Source organism: Scylla paramamosain, chromosome 33 (genome assembly GCF_035594125.1).
Source record: "Scylla paramamosain isolate STU-SP2022 chromosome 33, ASM3559412v1, whole genome shotgun sequence".
Lineage (NCBI taxonomy): Eukaryota > Metazoa > Arthropoda > Malacostraca > Decapoda > Portunidae > Scylla > Scylla paramamosain.
The window spans coordinates 6,940,763-6,962,164 of record NC_087183.1 but is presented as its reverse complement, the minus strand read 5'-3'; the positions used below and the strand labels follow the sequence as shown (position 1 = coordinate 6,962,164).

The 21,402-nt window shown below is 37.6% G+C and overlaps 2 protein-coding genes across 15 annotated transcripts in view; one reads left to right on the top strand and one right to left on the bottom strand.

The window, feature by feature from the left end:
• Positions 1–1,529: 1,529 nt before the first annotated feature.
• On the bottom strand, positions 1,530–14,728 carry LOC135089571 (protein FAM177A1-like). Of its 3 annotated transcripts, XM_063985297.1 has the most exons (6): positions 14,546–14,722; positions 12,725–12,889; positions 12,224–12,388; positions 11,645–11,788; positions 6,726–6,824; positions 1,530–4,614 (listed from the first exon to the last, which is right to left on the bottom strand). In XM_063985297.1, the coding sequence occupies exons 1-5, from the start codon at positions 14,609–14,611 to the stop codon at positions 6,741–6,743; spliced, it is 624 nt and encodes a 207-aa protein (XP_063841367.1). In that variant the 5' UTR covers positions 14,612–14,722; the 3' UTR covers positions 1,530–4,614; positions 6,726–6,740. The 3 variants fall into 3 exon arrangements, with proteins under 3 accessions (XP_063841367.1, XP_063841366.1, XP_063841365.1); XM_063985296.1 differs by lacking the exon at positions 6,726–6,824 and having other exon boundaries at positions 14,546–14,710; XM_063985295.1 differs by lacking the exons at positions 1,530–4,614; positions 6,726–6,824 and adding an exon at positions 7,820–10,514 and having other exon boundaries at positions 14,546–14,728.
• LOC135089572 (uncharacterized) overlaps positions 12,783–21,402 on the top strand; it is a 25,591-nt gene continuing 16,971 nt past the window's right edge. For 4 of the 12 annotated variants that reach the window (XR_010261548.1, XR_010261544.1, XR_010261550.1 and 1 more), the window contains exons 1-2: positions 12,783–12,921; positions 16,583–16,681. Coding sequence is in view for 2 of the 12 variants with exons in the window: in XM_063985298.1 (XP_063841368.1) it covers positions 14,887–14,991; positions 16,583–16,681 (204 nt within the window). In the remaining 10 variants the exon portion in view is untranslated. Of the gene's footprint in view, positions 12,922–14,869; positions 14,996–16,582; positions 16,682–21,402 lie in introns of those variants that run through there. The other 8 variants (XR_010261547.1, XM_063985304.1, XM_063985299.1 and 5 more) reach the window with 7 other exon arrangements.

Genomic DNA, 21,402 nt, shown 5'->3' with positions numbered 1-21,402 from the left:
TAACTCGTGATTCCCCCATGGCGGCGAGTGCTTCGTGAAGGGAGCAACACCCTCACGGACTCCTTAATGCTCGCCGTGACATGCATACCGATTGCGACACACTTCATGAGATTTGTAGCACCTTTTAAACCACGTAGTATATAATGTGTCTGTCAGTTATTATTTGTGTATCGATCTATTCATTTATATATCTATATCATCTTTTTTACCCTTTTCTTTCTTTGTGTTTTTGTGTTTCTGTGTATATAAGAACACAAGAAAATAAGGAATAAGGGAAGCAGCAAGAAGCCATCAGGGCTACACGTGGCATTCCCTGTATGAAATGTACCTACGTATTTCCATCTATCATTCCCATCCATAAATCCGTCTAATCTTCTCTTCAAGCTTCCTAATGTCTTATCACTAACAGTTTAATCACTGAGTCCGTTCCATTCATCTACCACTCTATTTGAGAACCAATTTCGTCCTATCTCTCGTTTTTAAACCTAAATTTTTTCAGGCTTGAACCCGTTATCTCATGTTCTGTCCTGATCCTAAGAATTTTACTTGTCACCCTTGTTACAACCCTTATACCACTTAAAGACTTCTATCAGGTCCTCTCTTAACCTACCTCTCTCTAAAGAATGTAAATTTAACAGCTTCAATTTCTCCTCATAATGAATACTCCTCATCCCCTGTATCCTTTTAGTCATTCTCCTTTGTACTGATTCTAGTGGACCTATATCCTTCCTGTAATATGGGAACCAGAACTGCACAGCGTAGTCTAGATGAGGCCTGACCAGTGCCAAATATAACTTTAATATTACTTGCGGCCTTCTACTTTTAACATTCCTAAAAATTAATCCTAATAACCTATTTGCCCTGTTTCTGGCCTCTGTGCATTGCTTTTTTAGATGGAGTTCAGTGCTAGCAATAACTCCTAAATCTTTTTCATACCTTGAACCTACCAGAGCTTCATTGTGTATTGTGTATCTACTGTGTGGGTTTCCTCTACTTACGCTAAGTATTTTGATATTAAACTGCATCTGCCATCCATCTCTCCATTTGTTCATACTATCGAAATGTGCCTGCAAAGTGATGGCATCCAATTCTGATCTAATAATAATCTACCTATCTTCGTGTCATCTGCAAATTTACTAACATCAATACTAATTCCTCTATCTAGGTCATTGAATAGTAGAATTAGTTGGATACTTAAATGGACAAAAGATGAAGCTGAGAGAGGGGAGATGTGGGAATGTTATTAGAAAGTGCAATCTCTCTCATAGAAATCTAAATAGGTATGTAGACTAATCTATCAGAAGAGATATTAGAAGCTATGGAAATCTAAACAAATATAGATTACTGAGACAGGACCACAGCAGTATTGTTCAGGCATTGTGTACTCCAACCAGGTAAACACACACATACACACACACACACACACCAGCCCACCAGGTGTATTAACTGTGTCCAAAGTAAAAGTGTGTTCTATTATTTCAAACTATTACTTGGTGTGTTGATGAAAAGGAACATCCAAACTTCCCACATAATGCATATCAAATATATTTTGTGCTCCTTATCTGCTACAAAAATAATTCACTGATATATAAACTTTGTATCTATGTAAAATTTGCATAATGTAGAACTGGAACACAAAATTACTGCATATCATTTTTTTATGAGGATATCAATATTTGTGCATTAAAATTACAGATCTACATATATAATATATTTTCATAATTATATCACAACTCACTACTATCATAATCACATTCTTAAAAGCAGAAAATCATATATAAAGCTATTACAATCTGGTTATTTTCTTTTGTTCAGTCACCAAAACCTACAGTAACTTAATCTCTCATCTGATATATTGAGAATGGACAGATGACAGAGTGCATTCATAACAAACAACAAATCAGTATACAAGAGGCAGGCTTGGGGACAAAGTTTTCCATGATACTCTTAGAGTGAAAGACCACACACCCACCTGGGCCATGGTGATCAACTTGGCCCAGTTGGTGATGTGCTGGACCTTCGAGTATCCTGCCAGAGTTTGATCCTTAACAACAATGTCTCCCCTTCAAATCAGTTTACTAGTGTTTCCATGATGCTGTAAAATGGAGCATAGCTCACTGTCAGCTACATTAGTAGCAGTGTACCCAAAGTGTTTCATCCTGCCATACTGATGAGTTTACATATAATATAGACATACAAGATTTGCATAATAACTAAATTCTTAACATGTAGCTGCTCAATATGTTTGGCAGCTAAGACATAAAACTGAAAAGTAACTTTCTCTATAATTATCACAGAATTAGATCACTGCAGCAAACTCATAACACATCACTTTGAATGTGATAGATGATTACATTATTTTCCCCCTCACTAAGGACCACACAAAGCTGGACGGTGACATGACGCTAAGATCTGCTTACTGTTGTGTCATAAATAGGAAATTAAGACTTACTTTCTCATGGACTGGACAGGGAGACAAGATCAATAAGTAAGGTATGAGACAATATGTACAGTCACATTCTAAGAAAATCCAGAGAAAATATTAGTTATTTTCTATGCATAGAAATATACTTTTCCCTCAACATTAAAGTTTTACATATGAGAGATCTCACACAATCAGGTTAGATGTACTTGATAGCTTAATTGTTTTTATGTATACAGCATGGGACCAGATCTGCATATGAGATTACCTTTGACTGAACAAACAGTCTGGGATTGTCATGAACCCTTTGACTGTTTCCAACAGCATGACGTTACTTGCTTCATTTGAGTAATGCTAAACAGTTTTACTAAGCAAAAATAAAACTATTCACATCAAAAGATTTGAATTAGTACTTGACTACTCCTTTTGTTATCAGTGTTGTCTTTCCAGATTATGCTCTAGACTTGCACCACAACCATTTTACTGAGGCTGTGGAGAACCTGCAGCATTCAAAGGGTTACATAATCAAGAATCTAGAAGTAACTTGTTACTGACTAGATATGCTAATCACAACAAAGGATATAGATATGAATCATAGTAATAATCATAAGTCAATTCATAGTAATATATTTTCCTTATCTATTTTAGACTATAAATACTATTTTCATATAAAATATATTTCACTTGATTTTCCACTATAGACACAATATATATTTCAATCACTATCAACAATGTATCTGTTTTAAAACCTTTAGATTAGCTATTTTTGATTACAGAACAAACTGAATAGCTAACTTGCTAACAAACACAAACCTAACCACTAAGTTATGTAGGAAACAAGTCCTCACAATACAAATTATGAAACACTATTAGGATTCTATTGTGTGATTCTTTTCATAGTGTGACAGCTTCAAGGGAATGGCCTTGGCAGAAAAGTCTGATGTCATAATATAAATCTTATCTTGTCATACATCACACACATCTCTCTCTCTCTCTCTCTCTCTCTCTCTCTCTCTCTCTCTCTCTCTCTCTCTCTCTCTCTCTCTCTCTCTCTCTCTCTCTCTTAGTGGTTGGCATCTTACATCCACAAGTTTTTCTCAATCTTAATCATTTCCTGCAGATGATTATCTCCAGGGGTCTAATTTTATAGTTTCCACCAGTTCATCTTTCATTATACTACCCTTATTAGACATACCACTCCTACATTTTCAAATTTCATTTGTTCACATAAAAAGTTCTCAGATTACTAGGGGAATAGCTGTTCCATAGTATAGTGTTCAGATTACTTCCAAAAAATTTTGAGTTGAATCCGAGCATACAGCAGTCCTTTGGTCAGAGTAGTGTTAGAATTCATCTGCCACAATGTGAATTTCTTGTTGTGGTGCCACAACTCGTTTTCCCTTAAATATATAAACATTTCATCTCCACTGACCATATCCTACACTAAACTTTATTACATGTTCTCCAAATTAAAGAAATGAGTATCAAGAAACTCTGACTTAATTTTGAATCCAAAGCATCACAGTCCATCAACCATTATTGAAAATGGTGTGGCTGATTGGACTTGATATAAGTTGATATCATTTTCACCTCCATGCATCTGTCATCAAAGATTACTGCCAGCCTTGTCAATTACTTTACATCTTTAGTTCTCTTTAGTTTTTTCCCTTCTTGTCCTGAATCTCACTACTAAGGAAGCATTCAACCCTTTTGAGGATTCTCTCTTTCTCACACAACTTTGGTGAGGTCACATTATACCATGTGATTCAAACTGATATGTATAAGAATAAGTGAAAGACTAAACCTTTGTCATCTTAACTTCATCTGCATCAAATCATGTTGGTTATCCACTGTTATTTACTTTTTCAAAAACATGGCATACACAGGTCAGGTTCTCAAGTAAATAAAGGTGATGAATAATTTAACATTGACAACATTCTTTTCATACTTTCTTTCCACATCCTTAGAAGAAAATGTGACACTGCCAGTGCTGTATCCAGTGGGATAACTTATGACATCACAAGTTACAATCATCGCTAGTGTACTGAGTGGCAGACATATGTATATACCAATTGTATGACTGTTACTTCCATTACCCTTCAGAACCTGTCCCAGTTTCTTGAGTTGCCATCTTCACTCGGGGCTGAAGACGATGTAGTGTCCGGAGAAGGAACCTCGGATTCACAACTCACCTAAAAAAAAACAAAAAACAAAGTAGCATTATCAATATGATTTCAAAATTATTATACATTGCTAAAATATTTCATGCATAGTATGTGTAACTAATGTTACCATTTTCATTATCATACTGTATATGTTTATGCATAATGATGATATTCTATTCTGAGTTTTGAAAAATGTTCCACCCATTGTATTTGTTTGCAATGTGTGCAACTGACAGTGATGTTTGTATTAGTATATGATGTTCTTCAGCACTCCTTATATTCAAATAGAAGATATAAGCATTTGCCTTTAATTTTCAAGTAGAAAGCATTAGGTTTTGTCTTCTATTTTCAAATAGAAAGCATTAGCATTTGTCTTTTCATTTTCAGCACTAACATTTACCCAGCTCATTGCAGTCATTCAAAAATATAATTGTAAAGAGATCAAGATTGAAGGACTTGATGGGTGAAAGTAAGGAATCCTGTGGAAATGTGTTATTGAATTATCATGGAAAACATAATAACCAAACACTGCACAAATTACATGAATAAATTCATTGATAAAAGTGAGCATGAGCCATCAGGCTTGGATATACTACAGTCCTCTTCACTGCTGTCCCAAGTGAGGTGAAGTATTACTTTTAGCACATCTGTTAATGATGATGGGATTAAAGATTAAAGAAGAAGAAGAAGAAGAAGAAGAAGAAGAAGAAGAAGAAGAAGGGATTAAAGAAGAAAGGAAACTTGAGATGAAGTTACAGAGAGAAGGATAGAAGCTTTAGGAAGGTAGTTTGGAAATAAAAGCTTTGTGCCAGACTTTATCAAAAGCTTTCGATATGTCTAAGGTAACAACAAAGGTTTCACCAAAATCTCTAAAAGAGGATGACCAAGATCCGGGTAAGGAAAGCCAGAAGATTGCCAGTAGAGCAGCCTTGATGGAACCCATACTGGCGATCAGATAGAAGGTTGTGAAACAATAGATGTTTAAGAATCTTCCTGTTTAGGATAGATTCATAAACTTTAGATAGGCATGAAATTAAAGCAATAGGATGGTAGTTTGAGGGATTGGAACAGTCACCCTTTTTAGGAACAGGCTGAGTGTAGGCAAACTACCAGCAAGAAGGAAAGGTAGATGTTGACAAACAGAGTTGAAAGAATTTGACTAAGCAAGGTGCAAGCACAGAGGTGCAGTTTTGAAGAACAATAGGAAGGACCCCTTCAGGACCATAAGCCTTCTCAGGGTTTAGGCCAGCGAGGGCATGGAAAACACCACTGTGAAGAATTTTAATAGGTATAGGATAATATCTGAAATTACACTTTTCCAAACAAGGATACTGATTGCTAGAAAGGCTTAGAAGTGGAGTTTATGTGAGCTTGGATCATCAGTAGATAAACATCAATCATATAACAATAACTATAGAAATGACAAAAAAAGTTCTGTTTCTATATACAACAACTATACACACAAACAATCATTTCAGTAATAAGCAGTCATCTTGTATGAGTGATAAATCCTAACAAAAAAGAAAATTGATGCATGAGTAATCTTCCCTTTGTCCTCTTTGCCTGCTGCAGCCTCATCTCTTTTATTTCCCCACTATTCTCCGTCTAACCTCCAACACATCATCTTTTATTTATCCCTCTTTCTCTTTATGTCCTTCATTCTATTCCTTTCTCCACATTCACCTCTTCTATGCTTTTCCCTTAACCTTCAACCAAACCTGTAACCAAGCTTTTTTTTATACAGGGTTGTATGTACTGCATTTTTTCTCTAAATACATCTTCTCCCACTACAATATCCTCTTGAGTTTCATGCCTGCTTTCTTCCAAAGATATAGTGCTAAACTCAAGAACTAAAACTCAGCATATTGAAAACACTGAAAGACGTTTGCTTATTCTAATCGCAGGGTCTAGAACTGCGTGATCATGTGTAACTGGTGTTGCGGCAAACAAGTGGCTTACCCTCGTAAATAATATACATGTTTAGGTACGTGACCTGTATACAGAAATACATATACAGTACATAGCACATATGTATTTATTTTTACTATCTGTGACAACACTTGTAGTAAGATGTAACCATAATGTTAACTCAAGGAGATAATGTGCCAAAGTCAGGATGATAAGAATTTAAGACTCACCCTGAAACTCAAGGATCACAAAGCTCGGGAGAGTACTGTATAATTTGTGTAGATTGATGTTTCTGACGCTCTCCTCCAACCAGCTTGGCTCATGCTATACTATTTGTGAAAAAAGACTTCCTTGAGGATTGTAGAAACATCATGAAAGAACATTTCACTCAAACTACCAAGGCCATATGAAGCTAACAGATATATGAATGACTGCAATGATTTGTGATGAGGTAAAAGCAACACTATTAATTTTATTCTCAACTATGCTTTTTTGGGGGGAGGGTTATAAAAAAAGGCATGCAAAAATGTCCAAAATGAAAGGAGGTAAATTAACTGTGGGAAATAGAGCAATATCAAGTTTATGAAGGTGTAAGAGAATGGCCTTAACTGTGAAAACTGTACATCACATAACCAGCAGACTTTGACAAAGACTACAAGATGAAAGGAATTCACTAGGACACCTTCAACTTGGCACTCATATCTATGATGGACTATGGTAAAACAAGAGGACATAAATGTTAATCTTTGCACATTCACATGTAAATATTAGTCTTTGCATGTTCAAAGCACTCTTAAAATTTGCCAAGTTGATGCATCCTAGCAGTATGGAAGTGTAAAAGTGTGCACTAACCTCATAGTCCTGGTGATGACTTATAAAGTACATGTTAGGTATAAACACAAAACAGACTAGTCACTAATTACAGTGACTGTTATTGATCTGTGAGATGATTTATGTAATGTAAGACATATCCTCTTCATGTGTTTTCTCAGGTTTACAAATAGAGGACAGCTTGTTGTTTAAATACAGGAATGGTTCATGATGTTGATGAAAGTAATCAGATCAGTTTTCTTAGATGGAAATAACTAATTTGTTATTTGTGGAGATTAAACAGTGCAACTCCAAAGAGAAAATATAAATGTCAGGTCAGACATTTAAAAGTTAAAAAGTTTTTATTAGAAGTTTGGTGTATCATACACAGCATAATGCCTTAGCATATTCATTTTCCAATAGGTTCATCTCAGTAATGAACTCTATTTCAAATGTTTGGAAGGGAGATCCTGGCTCTTGAAAGAAAGGTTACATAGGGTAATTAGTAGTAAAGTTTTCATGACCATTTTACTTGTAAGCTGGAAACAGCTCCTATTTTCTTTGACGCACTGCCATCACTTTACTCAAATTTGTTTGCCAACTAAAGAGTGGGCAGAGTATATAGTTATGACTGCAAGATAAACATGACACAAGTGTAGTACATGAAGCAGGCAGTGAGCATTTATAATGAGGGAGTCCACAAACACAACATTGCTGCCAAGTCAATCTAAACATAATCACCATTCTTTAAGTATCAGAATATTAACTACAACTTTTTCACCTCCATGGCTTGAGCATGTTTCACGTGATGACATTGCAGCACATCAAAGAAATAAAGCTCACCAAACATGAGGGAATTTTCCCTGAGCCAACCGTTTTATGTTGGACAAATCAAAACAACATACGTAATGTACTTAATTACAGGGGCATCTTTCCCTGAATTGTCTAGCCTTCTAACCTTCGATAAAACTTGCTTGCCTGTGTGTAGGTTAGTGACATCACCACATTTTGAGTAAAATAAAAAAAATAATAAAATAAAAATAAAAAGCTGAACAATTATTACATGAAACAGGACATGGTTTTCACATAATACAAGCCAAATTGATTAATAATTTGCATTTCTTTTAGTTTGTAAAGAAAATATTGTGAAAATAAATCATATGTTAATGTACATATTGTATTAGATTTCAACATCATGTGTGTATATCCATATTGGCTGTCAGGTTCATATGTGATGGATGCCTGAGCTTAGGAGTGAAACACTCTTATACTGAAATACTGCTATACTTTGACCTTTCATCTGGTATAGCTAGTACAGTAGTCTACTATTTTAATCCACAGCATAACTTCATTCATTATTAAAAGACACAATCAAGCATTGCCTATAAAAAGGGTCACCAAAGCTTTAGAAGCAAGTGGATAAAAGCTAAGGCAATTAATTATAATCTAATAAAAGGACAGCTTTCCATCCATGTTTATGTGAGAAGTAGGATAACTAAGCTTGAACTGTTGAGCATGATGATAACAAGAGACTGGAGAATACATGTACTTTGAAAAGCAGCTTAGCAAAGAGGGTCTGTCATGTGAACTGAGAAGCAGCTCAACACATGTATAGCTCAGGACACGAGTATTAAGTGCATCAGTGAAGTGAAGACACTCAGTTTTGCCATGCTAAGGAAAGAAGCAAGGATGTAACTAGGAGAACCATGTTAAATATTTTGAACTGGAAAGTGGCCTCAATAGGGAGACCATAGAGGACATGAGAGATACTTTTCTAAAAAAGGATCTAAACTAGAAAAGAATAAAATAAAATAAATAAATAATAAAAAAACAATGAACAAGGAAGTAGATGAAACCATGCGGTGCTCAATGTAAATAAGCCAAATTATTTAACCTAAGTAGTGAATCACAGAAGAAACAATGTTTCACATCCTCAAAAAATTATTATTAAACAGAATATTAAATATTTATTAAAGCAAAATATTAATTTCATCAAGTAATATGTGAAACCACTATATTGTTCCAGTAGATTATGGACGGACTTTAAAAATACAGACTGAATACAGTTGGACAACAAAGATAACATCACTGTCCTGTCCACAACATGTCCAAGCAATTGATGTCTTAAGGTATGACAGTCAATAAAAGTGATGTGTCTGTGACAACCCTTAAAATGGACCTGTCATTCCTTCAAGCACACACACACACAGCCTCAGTGTCCCAACAAAACTATAGTTTAATATCTTTATGTTGGCTTAACCACATAGAAAAATTGTGTGAAAATCATTGGGCAGTCTTTCCTTGTGCTCCCTGTGTGGTGGCTTGGAAGCATAATAAGAGTGAGTGCAAAGACAGACCTGTATGAAGTGTTTCAGCAATAGTGAGGAGTTGGAGAGCTTGCCCATACATGATCTGCAGTGTTTTGGCCTACAAGTGCTATGCCTATACAAGCATTACAGTTGTCATATATGCACTCCATGTTGTGCTCATGGTTAAGAATATGCTGCAATAATTCTTACAAAGCTTAGCAATATTGCCACAACTGTATAAAGCTAATATATACAGTAGTCATATACTATGTCTTATAAAAACTTATTTAATGCAAAATCCCTGTCATATTCATGCAATATTTTCAGCACAATGATTTTTTATGATGCACATTGCTATCAAAAGTGTGCTGCTTGCTGCAATATGTAAGAGAAAGCATATCTGCACTGCATTATTCAGTCACAAAGTTCCAATAGAGATGACTGTTGGATATCCAGGAACTGAATCAGTCTTGCATTATCACTAAATAGATGTGATCCTTCATATACTTCAGCAAAACAAGTAACAAATATTGTAATTAGTCAACTTATGATTGTGTCTTATCTAGACATTGTAAAAATTCTGAAACACTACTGCTAAACACGAGATCATATAAGAAAAAGTAGCACTTGCACTTCTGCAAGAATTAATGCTTACATTAACAGTTAACTTCAAAAGCCAAAAACTGACTGCAAAATACATTATTATTCTCTTTTGGGGGAGGGAGGTATTTAAACCCAAGTTGACAATTCTGATCCCTTGTCTGTGTGTACCTCAGACATCCAGTATTTTAGCCTTGTAGTAAAGGAAAAGGAAGAGGAAGGAGGTTCAGAGTTAGAAGATTCAAAATCTGATACCTCAGTCACCTGAGGATTCTTCATTAAGGCTAACTGGATTTCAGGCTGAAATTAAAGAATTATCTCTTCAGATTATTACAAATGTATTGCATGCTTTATGTTAACCAATACTTAATTATAATGCTGCATGTAAATAAACCAGTGGTTCCCAACCATTTATGATTATTAATATGGTTAAGAGGATCCAACAAAAATCAACATCTAAATATCAGGACATTTCCCATATGTAGCTAAAAAATAAAAAAGAAAAAAAAAATCCATACCCAAATTCATAACCATCCCCTCATACCTTAGCCTCTATGTCTGTAAGGGAGAGAGGACTGATCTTTGCCATGTGAGGGCTATTTGGACAACATGGCAGGCAATTTCTGTAGTAAAGCCCATCTCTAGAACTGGTTAATAAATCCATCCCCTTCTCTATATCTGAGCTGATCTACTCATCAATGTAAAGGTGTAAGAACCTTCCATTGCCTGTAGGAATGAAGCACCCTACAGGCCTCACAATTTGGCTTCAAAGTCTCCATGGCATTCATGACCAACAAGTTAGGGACCACCAATGTAGAGGCAACAAATTAGTAAATCAAAACTAAAATGTTATTTCAAATGTGTGGCCAGATGGTTGTCCCTATTCATTAGTGGAGCACAGTGTTTTCTTTACTTTACTAGCAAACTGTAAACTTCTCACTGCTGCTATGTGGAGAAGTGAATCTGACTCTTTTTGGCAATTCCTTACTAAATAATGTGTACTAGAACTAAATAACTCATAATGATACACAACTAAAAAAAAAATAATAGTAATAATGATAAAATAATAGTAATAATTCCCTGGCATCTATTCCTGAATGACAGTTTTATTCAATAATTTGTTATAATTTTTATTACAAGCAAAAGGATACTCTGAGAATATAAAAAAAATGATGTATTTAGTAATTACAAACTACTGTTATAAAAATCTGTAAGGTATGTCATAAAATCTCCCATTCTTATATAAAATGATACTGGGGGAAGGGCAAACATTATGATGTACTGAGTAGCACTTAAAGATGTGTGAATTAATCCTAACATCTGCACCACAACAAAATGCAAATTTGTGGTTTAGTGTGTGGTAACATTTGCTCACCCTGCCTCCCAATACTTGCCCACACTCAAGCAACCAATCCTGCACAAAGCCTCACCTGGTCCAGAGGCTGAGGCAGTGTTGGTTCCTGTAACACTGACGTGTCCACTATTTTATGCCTGATGCCGTCGCCTGGCTCTGCTGCAGCTGTGGTGGTCCAGCCGGCCATCTCTGCTTTCTCCCGCTCCTTTTCAGCTTTCTCCTGCAGAAATAATCACTTAATCACCATCACTGCCAATAACAGTTATTCCCTACACTAAGGAGGCAATTTTAGGTTAGGGCACTGGTTGTCAAATCTCAACAAATTAGAAACATCAGTGATAGAGAAAAAGATTATCAGTTAAATATTCCATAAGAGCCACTGAGGCTTAAACAACCTTCTTAAACAACTGCTTCAGCTTGCAGGAATAACTAAACATATATTTCACAAATATGCGAAAAAAAAGTCTTTATGAAAGAACACCAAGAAACCTTTATGATTTTTGATGACTCAGTGAATCATATGAAAAGTTACATTGGTTTACATTTTTCACCAAATGTTTCCTGCCAATAATCTAAACATACACAATCAGCTGGCAGAATAAATAGTTTCACATGTCAGTGAATAAACAAAAATCAAATAGCTTTCACATCTCACCTCTTCAAGTGTTGCATTGTATTCATCTAACTCGTACTGGTACTTGGGTGAAGTTATGCCGAGAGTATTTGCCAAACTCTCCCCAACATAGTCACAGAAAGACAGAGCTGAACTTCCACTGTACGCCATCCAGTAGTAGAGCCATGGCCCCCATTTCATGGTCTTCTGTAAATTTAAGATGAGAATAACTGTGAGTGTGACTTCCATTTTTTTCTATGCCTTTTAAAATAAGACTAACAGTGAATGTGGTGGTTATTTTGGTTTAATTAGTAATGTATTAAACTCGCATTTATTGTGTGTGTTCTGTCAGTATCCCTGTGATGGCCTCTCATGGCTAATGTTTCCCACCTTCAAGTCAATTTCTTGTTTTCTATGATGCCCCAAAGCTGGATGTGACACACACTGTACTAAGACACATCAGACTAATCTGTTAACTCTAAATATCTATGATCATCAGACTAACTATCCCTGATCACCAAACTTTCATCAGCAGGTACTGACTGGATCCACTACACGCATCTGATTGGGATTCAGCCTCTTCTTTTCCTCCTCCTCCTCCTCCTCATCCGTGCTGTATTCTTCCATGATGCCATCAGAGAAGTGGAGGATACGTCGTGGTTTCTTCTGGCTCCTGCAACGTCCATCTTCAGCCTGTGTCGGGGTCTCCTGCAGGATAAAAGAACCAGGAATGAGGAAAGGTAATGTTTCTTACTCCTCCCCATCTCTTTCTTAGGTGTTAAACCTTCTATGTCATGCTTATCAGGAATGAGGAAAGGTAATGTTTCTTATTCCTTCCCATCCTTTTCTTAGGTGTCAGTGTTCAATAACTGAGGTTCCACTATATATATATATATATATATATATATATATATATATATATATATATATATATATATATATATATATATATATATATATATATATATATATATATATATATATATATATATATATATATAGTGGAACCTCAGTTATTGAAAACTTCCCTTTTTGAACAAACCGATTTTCAAACAAAATTTTGAACTCATTATTGCTTTGGTTGTGGTACCATAATTTAGTTTTAGAACAAAATTACTTGATTTCAAATATTAAAAGACATAGCAAAAGCTGCCATTTATTACTAATCTATAGTTTCTGTAAATATTTACTTAGTTTATATATATTTGGAGGGAGAAATAGAGTGTAAAACAGTAATTCAATCTTTGAAATAAGGTAAATGTGATCCTGTTGAAAAGCCTTAATGTAAGCAAACAGTTTTCAGCGGTCAGGAGTTATCCTGAGCCACCTGTGGCTCTTGACCACCCCCAATGCCATCACTGCGGCACAACTGCATTTTACCAGTAGCTTTTGGCAGCAGCAAGATGTCATTTTGCCAGTAGATGGGTTGCTCTTTTCTGTGTCTTTCTGTAAGGCTTCCCTCACTTGATCAGTGACAAAGGCCTGCATGGTCTAAACAGTATCTTCTAATGAGTTCTGTGTCACTAAGTTCATTCATTACATCCTTTCTTGATGATTAATTTGTGAGCTAGAGATGTAAAGCAGCTATCTTGGCTGTGGGAGCACCTGCCGTAAGCCTCTAAGACATGGTAGACTAGTGTCTGAGAACAAATTAATCCATTTTACATTGATGCCTATGGGGAAAATAGTTTTGGTTTTTTAACATTACAGATTTTGAGTGGCATTCAGGAACAAATTAAGTTCTAAAACCGAGATTCCACTGTGTGTATGTATATATATATATATATATATATATATATATATATATATATATATATATATATATATATATATATATATATATATATACTTATTTCATGCCCTTTTGTCTGGACACTAACATAAAAAGTCCTTGGATTTGTTAGCATCAAGAAAATTATCAGTACTAATGGCAACCCTGCCAACTCCTGCAGAAAGTTTATCCAACTACTCATTCTGTCTTTTGTTTCATGGTAGGATTGTGTCAAGTTAAACATACCATTTGCCCATCTTAGGTTCCAACACAAACGGATGTGTTTGGACATGAAGCCAGCCATACCAGACGACATCAACCAACACTTGTGATGGATGTGTTGGTCCTCTCCTGTGCATGCACCAATATCTCGGTGGCTGAGATATTATTATTGTTCCTTGCATGGAATAAAGAATAAGGAGACGTAAGAGAAGTAACAGCACTGTGTATACCTCTGACTTAATCTTTGTTTTGTCCAGGCCCCAAAACACCCTTCATGCAAAGTGGAGTGTCCTTTCTTTGTAGCTGAAAATAAACGCACTTCGTATTATTAGTCGTTACATCCTGCACACTACAAAAAGGGTATATTGTACCTGTTCTTTGGCTTCTGAGGGAACACAAAGGTCTGCCATTTTAAAGTCTCCCGGAGCCACGGCCATGGTGCAGTGTGTGTAGCAGTGTGACTGTGTCGAGCTGTCAGTGAGCGGCCTTGAGACGATGAGGGTCAGCTGGCTTTGTTTACCTTGTTGCCAGCGCCAGTGCTGCCAGATGACCAACACTTGTTTGTCTTTCTGTCTTTTAGTTCACTTTTTGCTTTATATGGTATATATTAAAAAAAATAGCGATGTGAAAACAAATATGATATTGACAAGTTATAATATTGTCATATTCATAAACTTAGGCAGTGGGCACATACTTTTTATAGGCGTGGCGGATGATGTGCTGGAAATTTTGTATAGGGTATTCAGTAGAATACATTGTGTGGCAGGCAGGACCTTACAGTGAAGGAGGCCAGCAGAGCACCCTCCTTGTAAAGAAGGCTTGTAATTGATTGTTTGAATATTGATTTATTGATACACGGGGTCTCATAATTATGATGTCACGTTAAGTAGGCTAATTACAATGAGCGTATAGTGACACGCGAGGTCCAAAGCATCATTGGTTCCAAAGACATTTATCTTTGTAAAAAGATAACAGTGGGTAAATTAAATAGACAAGAATAAAATAAGACGAAATAGAAAGCGTGATCGCAAGGACCTGACAGAAAAAAAAAAAGATTTTAATTGATTTTAAGGTTAAAAAGTTTAAGCCAACCCAGTTTTCTTTTTTTTTTTTTTCTGGGGGGTTATTGTATATTGGGGACGTTGTATTTTTTATCCCTCATATTTATTTGTAAATCAATTTAATTAAGCAATTAAAAAGTAATCTAGAGTGAAACAAAAGGTCTGAAGTGTTGTCAGAAAGACAGACACTTGTTTAGGTCATGTTGATACAGGCTGGTCCGGTTGGACGAAACCTGTGTTAACTTGTACTGTGCAGGAAATGAGCGGGTCATGCTTGACTACATTCACATTTTTTAGGTATATGTGAAGACGGGTTCCTGCTTGATGAAGCATCCTTCCTGCTCATATTTTTTTTTTTTTTTTTTATTTATTTTTTTTTTTTTTAGCTAAAGCTACATGTCAACTCGAGGGATTTTAATAGGTAAATATCATAGGCCAAAAGTCGTGATGTGTCAGTTAAGGAACGGGTACTTTCTTGTGGGGGTCCTGTCTGCTGTTGTTGTTTTGAGAAGGTATGGATGGAGGCTAATTGGTGTATCTTTGATGAATTCTAGAATACAGGTGACTGCAACCTGCAAAACTTACATAGCTTCACTGTAATGAAGTGAACTGGCACAAAATGTTTTTATTGCATTTTGATCATGCAAAAACTTCAAATTCACATTTTTAATAATATATTTTTTGCAAGTTGCCTTTTCTCGTCTCGATGCCTCAGTTTATACCATTATGGTACAAAATTACATTAATATCTCAAGTGGATTGTAAAAAAAGAAAAAAAAACCCTATCCAGCTAATGAGTCATTTACTAGTTCACTAGCCTTGGAGTTCTCATTTCCATTTGGGGAAGACATCACAAATGTCCCCGGGTTGGACTGTTTTCCTCCTACTTTCTCTATTATAATTTTCAATCCAGAGCTGGATGTTGCCTCTGTGTGTGCAATGACCTAACTTGCTCTCCAGCCCATGCTCTTGAGTCTTCTGAATTTTCTACCATCTGGCTATCACTGCAGAGTCACTTAAGCTAAATTTATCTGTGCTGTACACCTCTCACCTAACTCCTCTAACTATAAAAACTTTTTTGACCATTTAACTTCCAAAGTGAAATGCCTCCTGACTCTCTTCTCTTTTGTAGAGATCTTTATTATTGAAGACTTCACTGTTCACCACCACCTTTAATTTTCCTCTCCCTTCATTGACCAACCTGGAGAACTAGCTTTAACTCTGCTATCCTCCATGACCTAAAGCAATTATTGCAATACTCTACTTGTATTCCCATTTGTCTTGGAGATAACCTGTAATCCTTCTGCTTATGCTGTCACTACCACTAACAGCCCCTATATCTTACAGGAGAAGTGTACCAGCCAGCCTGCCCACCACACCCAAGTCGACAACCACGCTGTCGTCACTGCAGAGAAGCACAATCAACATGATCCGTTCTCCCATGAGGTAAGCCCCTGGGGGTGTGTGGGGGTCTTGTGGGTGTCTGGGGGTCTTCTAAGGGATCCTGGGAGCTTGGGGAAGGTCTGCGAGATGTTATTGTGGATGAATATTTAATCTTTCTATCCTGAGGTGGCCCCTTGAGGTGTGTGGGGGTCCTGGGGATGTCTGGGGGTCTTCTAAGGAGTCCTGGGAGCTTGGAGAAGGTCTGCAAGGTGTTATTGTGGGTGAATATTTAATCTTTCTATCCTGAGGTGGCCCCTGGAGGTGTCTGAGGGTCTTGTGGGTGTTGGGGTCTTCTAAGGGGGTCCTGGGAGCTTGACAAGGGTCTGAGAGGTCTTTTTGTGGGTAAATAGTTAATCTTTCAATCTTGAGGTAGCCCCAGTAGATGTGTAGGGGTCCTGAAGGTGTGCGGGTGTCCTGGGGGCCTTCTAGGGGGTCCTGGGAGCTTGGGAGGGTTTGGGAGGTCTTACTGGGGGTCTTGAAGGGACTTGGGTGAGGAAGTTAAGTCAGAGATCTGAGAAAAGGAATTGTTTGTCTTTCTACCACAAAGTAAGGTCCTGGAGGGTCTGGAAGGGTGTGGGGGTCTTCCTAGGGAGTGGGGGAGAGTTGGGGGTCTTTCTCCCTCTGATAAGTTAACACCCAGAGATAGAGAGAGAGAGAGAGAGAGAGAGAGAGAGAGAGAGAGAGAGAGAGAGAGAGAGAGGGAGAGAGAGTACAGCATATACTGTATTTCTCAACATATCCACTTTTGCAAAATTGTATTAAACCGCCCTTGTGCAGCACGGCCTGAAGTCAAACAAAGGAGGAGGAGGAGGAGGAGGAGGAGGGAAGCAAGGAATACTAGAATCCTAATGTTCCTACCATTACCTCAGCCAGTCTCAAATTTTCTCTAAAGTGATCCATTTTCTTCCGAGAAACGCACGGAAATCTAAATTAGGCGCGCCGGGAGGGAATTACCGCTGGTATGTAACGGTAAGGCCAATGCCTGCATATTATAGTTTGAGAGAGAGAGAGAGAGAGAGAGAGAACCTTAGTACTCTGCTACAGCATTACTGAGGACAGACAACAGGCACACCATCCAGATACAACCTAATGTTAGCCTAATCAAATACAAATTAGTACATTCATAAACAACGATACATAAATACATTCCATAAATAAGGTAATAAAAAGTATCAGCAGGTATTGATGATAGTGTTCCTCAAACTTTTCCATTCCATTCCTCTCCAAAAAAATAAATAAAAAAATAAAAAATCCCCATGGCTGCCTTCAGCTCTCTCTCTCTCTCTCTCTCTCTCTCTCTCTCTCTCTCTCTCTCTCTCTCTCTCTCTCTCTCTCTCTCTCTCTCTCTCTCTCTCTCTCTCTCTCTCTCTCTCTCTCTCTCTCTCTCTCTCTCAGTCCATCTCTCTCTCTCTCTCTCTCTCTCTCTCTCTCTCTCTCTCTCTCTCTCTCTCTCTCTCTCTCTCTCTCTCTCTCTCTCTCTCTCTCTCTCTCTCTCTCTCTCTCTCTCTCTTTCTCTCTCTCTCTGTCCTTCACCATTTCTCCCACCCCCCAAAAAAAAGTAATGTTGAAGCTAAACTATTTCTGCCATAATCCCTCTTTATCACCATAGTATCTAGGTCCAGTCAGCAGTCAAGGAATGTTTTATTTATCTTTCAATTGAAAGTGTAGGGTATGTGAATGGGAGGAAAGAGAATAGCCTATCAGGATGCTGTTTTATATATATATATATATATATATATATATATATATATATATATATATATATATATATATATATATATATATATATATGTGTGTGTGTGTGTGTAGGAGTGACACTGGCCAAGGACAACAAAAATCCAATAAAAAAATATGGCCACTGAAATGGCAGTCCCATAAAAGGGTCAAAGCAATGGTCAAAAATTGATGAATAAGTATCTTGAAACCTCCCTCTTGAAGGAATTCAAGTCACAGGTAGGTGGAAATACAGAAGCAGGCAGGGAGTTCCAGAGTTTACCAGAGAAAGGGATGAATGACTGAGAATACTGGTTAACTCTTGCGGTAGAGAGGTGGACAGAATAGGGGTGAGAGAAAGAAAGAAGAAAGAAAGAGAAAGTCTTGTGCAGTGAGGCTGCGGGAGGAGGGGAGGCATGCAGTTAGCAAGATCAGAAGAGCAGTTAGCATGAAAATAGCAGTAGAAGACAGCTAGAGTTGCAACACTGCGGCGGTGAGAGAGAGGCGAAAGACAGTCAGTTAGAGGAGAGGAGTTGATGAGACGAAAAGCTTTTGATTCCCACCCTGTCTAGAAGAGCAGTATGAGTGGAACCCCCCCAGACATGTGAAGCATACTCCATACATGGACAGATAAGGCCCTTGTACAGAGTTAGCAACTGGGTGGGGTGAGAAAAACTAGCGGAGACGTCTCAGAATATCTAACTTCATAGAAGCTGTTTTAGTTAGAGATGAGATGTGAAGTTTTCAGTTCAGATTATAAGTAAAGGACAGACCGAGGATGTTCAGTGTAGAAGAGGAGGACAGTTCAGTGTCATTGAAGAAGAGGGGATAGTTGTCTGGAAGATTGGTGTTGAGTTGATAGATGGAGGAATTGAGTTTTTGAGGCATTGAACAATACCAAGTTTGCTCTGCCCCAATCAGAAATTTTAGAAAGATCAGAAGTCAAGCGTTCAGTGGCTTCCCTGCATGAAATGTTTACCTCCTGAAGGGCTGGACGTCTATGAAAAGACGTGGAAAAGTGCAGGGTGGTATCATCAGCGTAGGAGTCAATAGGACGAGAAGTTTGGTTTAGAAGATCATTAATGAAAAATAAGAAGAAGGTGGGTGACAGGACAGAACCTTGAGGAACACCACTGTTAATAGATTTAGGAGAAGAACAGTGAATGTCTACCACAGCAGCAATAGAACGGTCAGAAAGGAAACTTGAGATGAAATTACAGAGAGAAGGATAGAAACCGTAGGAGGGTAGTTTGGAAATCAAAGCTTTGTGCCAGACTCTATCAAAAGCCTTTGATATGTCCAAGACAACAGCAAAAGTTTCACCAAAATATCTAAAAGAGGATGACCAAGATTCAGTAAGGAAAGCCAGAAGATCACCAGTAGAGCGGCCTTGACAGAACCCATACTGGCGATCAGATAGAAGGTTGTGAAGTGATAGATGTTTAAGAATCTTCCTGTTGAGGATAGATTCAAAAACTTTAGATAGGCAGGAAATTAAAGCAATAGGACGTTAGTTTGAGGGAGTAGAACAGTCACCCTTTTTAGGAACAGGTTGAATGTAGGCAAACTTCCAGCAAGAAGGAAAGATAGATGTTGACAGACAGAACTGAAAGAGTTTGACTAGGCATGGTGCAAGCACAGAGGCACAGTTTCAGAGAACAATAGGAGGGACCCAATCAGGTCCATAAGCCTTCTGAGGGTTTAGGCCAGCGAGGGCATGGAAAACATCATTGCGAAGAATTTCAATAGGTGGCATGAAGTAGTCAGAAGGTGGAGAGGGAGGAACAAGCTCAGAATCATCCAAGGTAGAGTTTTTAGCAAAGGTTTGAGCAAAGAGTTCAGCTTTAGAAATAGATGTGATAGCAATGGTGCCATCTGGTTGAAATAGAGGAGGGAAAGAAGCAGCAAAGTTATTGGAGATATTTTTGGCTAGATGCCAGAAGTCACGAGGGGAGTTAGATCTTGAAAGGTTTTGACATTTTCCGTTAATGGAGTTTTTGGCTAGTTGGAGAACAGACTTGGCATGGTTCCGGGCAGAAATATAAAGTGCATGAGATTCTGGTGATGGAAGGCTTAAGTACCTTTTGTGGGCCACCTCTCTATCATGTATAGCACGAGAACAAGCTGTGTTAAACCAAGGTTTAGAAGGTTTAGGATGAGAAAAAGAGTGAGGAATGTATGCCTCCATGCCAGACACTATCACCTCTGTTATGCGCTTAGCACACAAAGACGGATCTCTGACACGGAAGCAGTAGTCATTCCAAGGAAAATCAGCAAAATACCTCCTCAGGTCCCCCCAGCTAGCACAAATTCTATCTGATAAGAAAAGAGAAGAAAAGTATAAGGCAAGACGGAAACACAGGTAGACATAAAAGGATAAAAAAAATCCCAATTAGGCCGAGTCCGTTACAAAAGCGAGAGAGAGAGAGAGAGAGAGAGAGAGAGAGAGAGAGGTCACCATGGAGGAAAAAGGAAGGAAACAAGGAAGCCACAAGCACGTAGACAACCCAACAAAGGCTCATGTGTCATGAGTCTAGTATCTCAGAATTGATTTCGTACCACCCTCCTCCCTCGTTTTTATTGATCCCTGCATGGTTTGTGTATTATTTAGGGCACAGAGACGGGATGGTGCAGTGATAAGGACTGCGGCTCACGACCTGGGGTTCGAGGGAAAGAGAAACTTACAAGCCAGCGTTGTCTTGGTCGTCTGCCTGGCTGGTCTAGGCAGACCAAGTCTGCCTAGACCAGCCTAGACTAGGACCAAGTCTGGTCCTATTCATCTTGCTTAGGATCTTGTCCTTAAACATGCCATGCCCTCGTAAGAAGTAAAGGCCTCAGAAATAACTAATTAAGTTCTTACAAGTGTTTTCTCTTTCCTTTGGTGATCCAAAGTAATTATACTTTTTTTTGTGTGTGTGTATGTGCTCAAGAGAGAAAGACTCAAAGGCAAAAACAGTCACGAAGGAAAGGTTCACTAATTAATTGAAAAAAAAATAAATAAGAAAAAAACT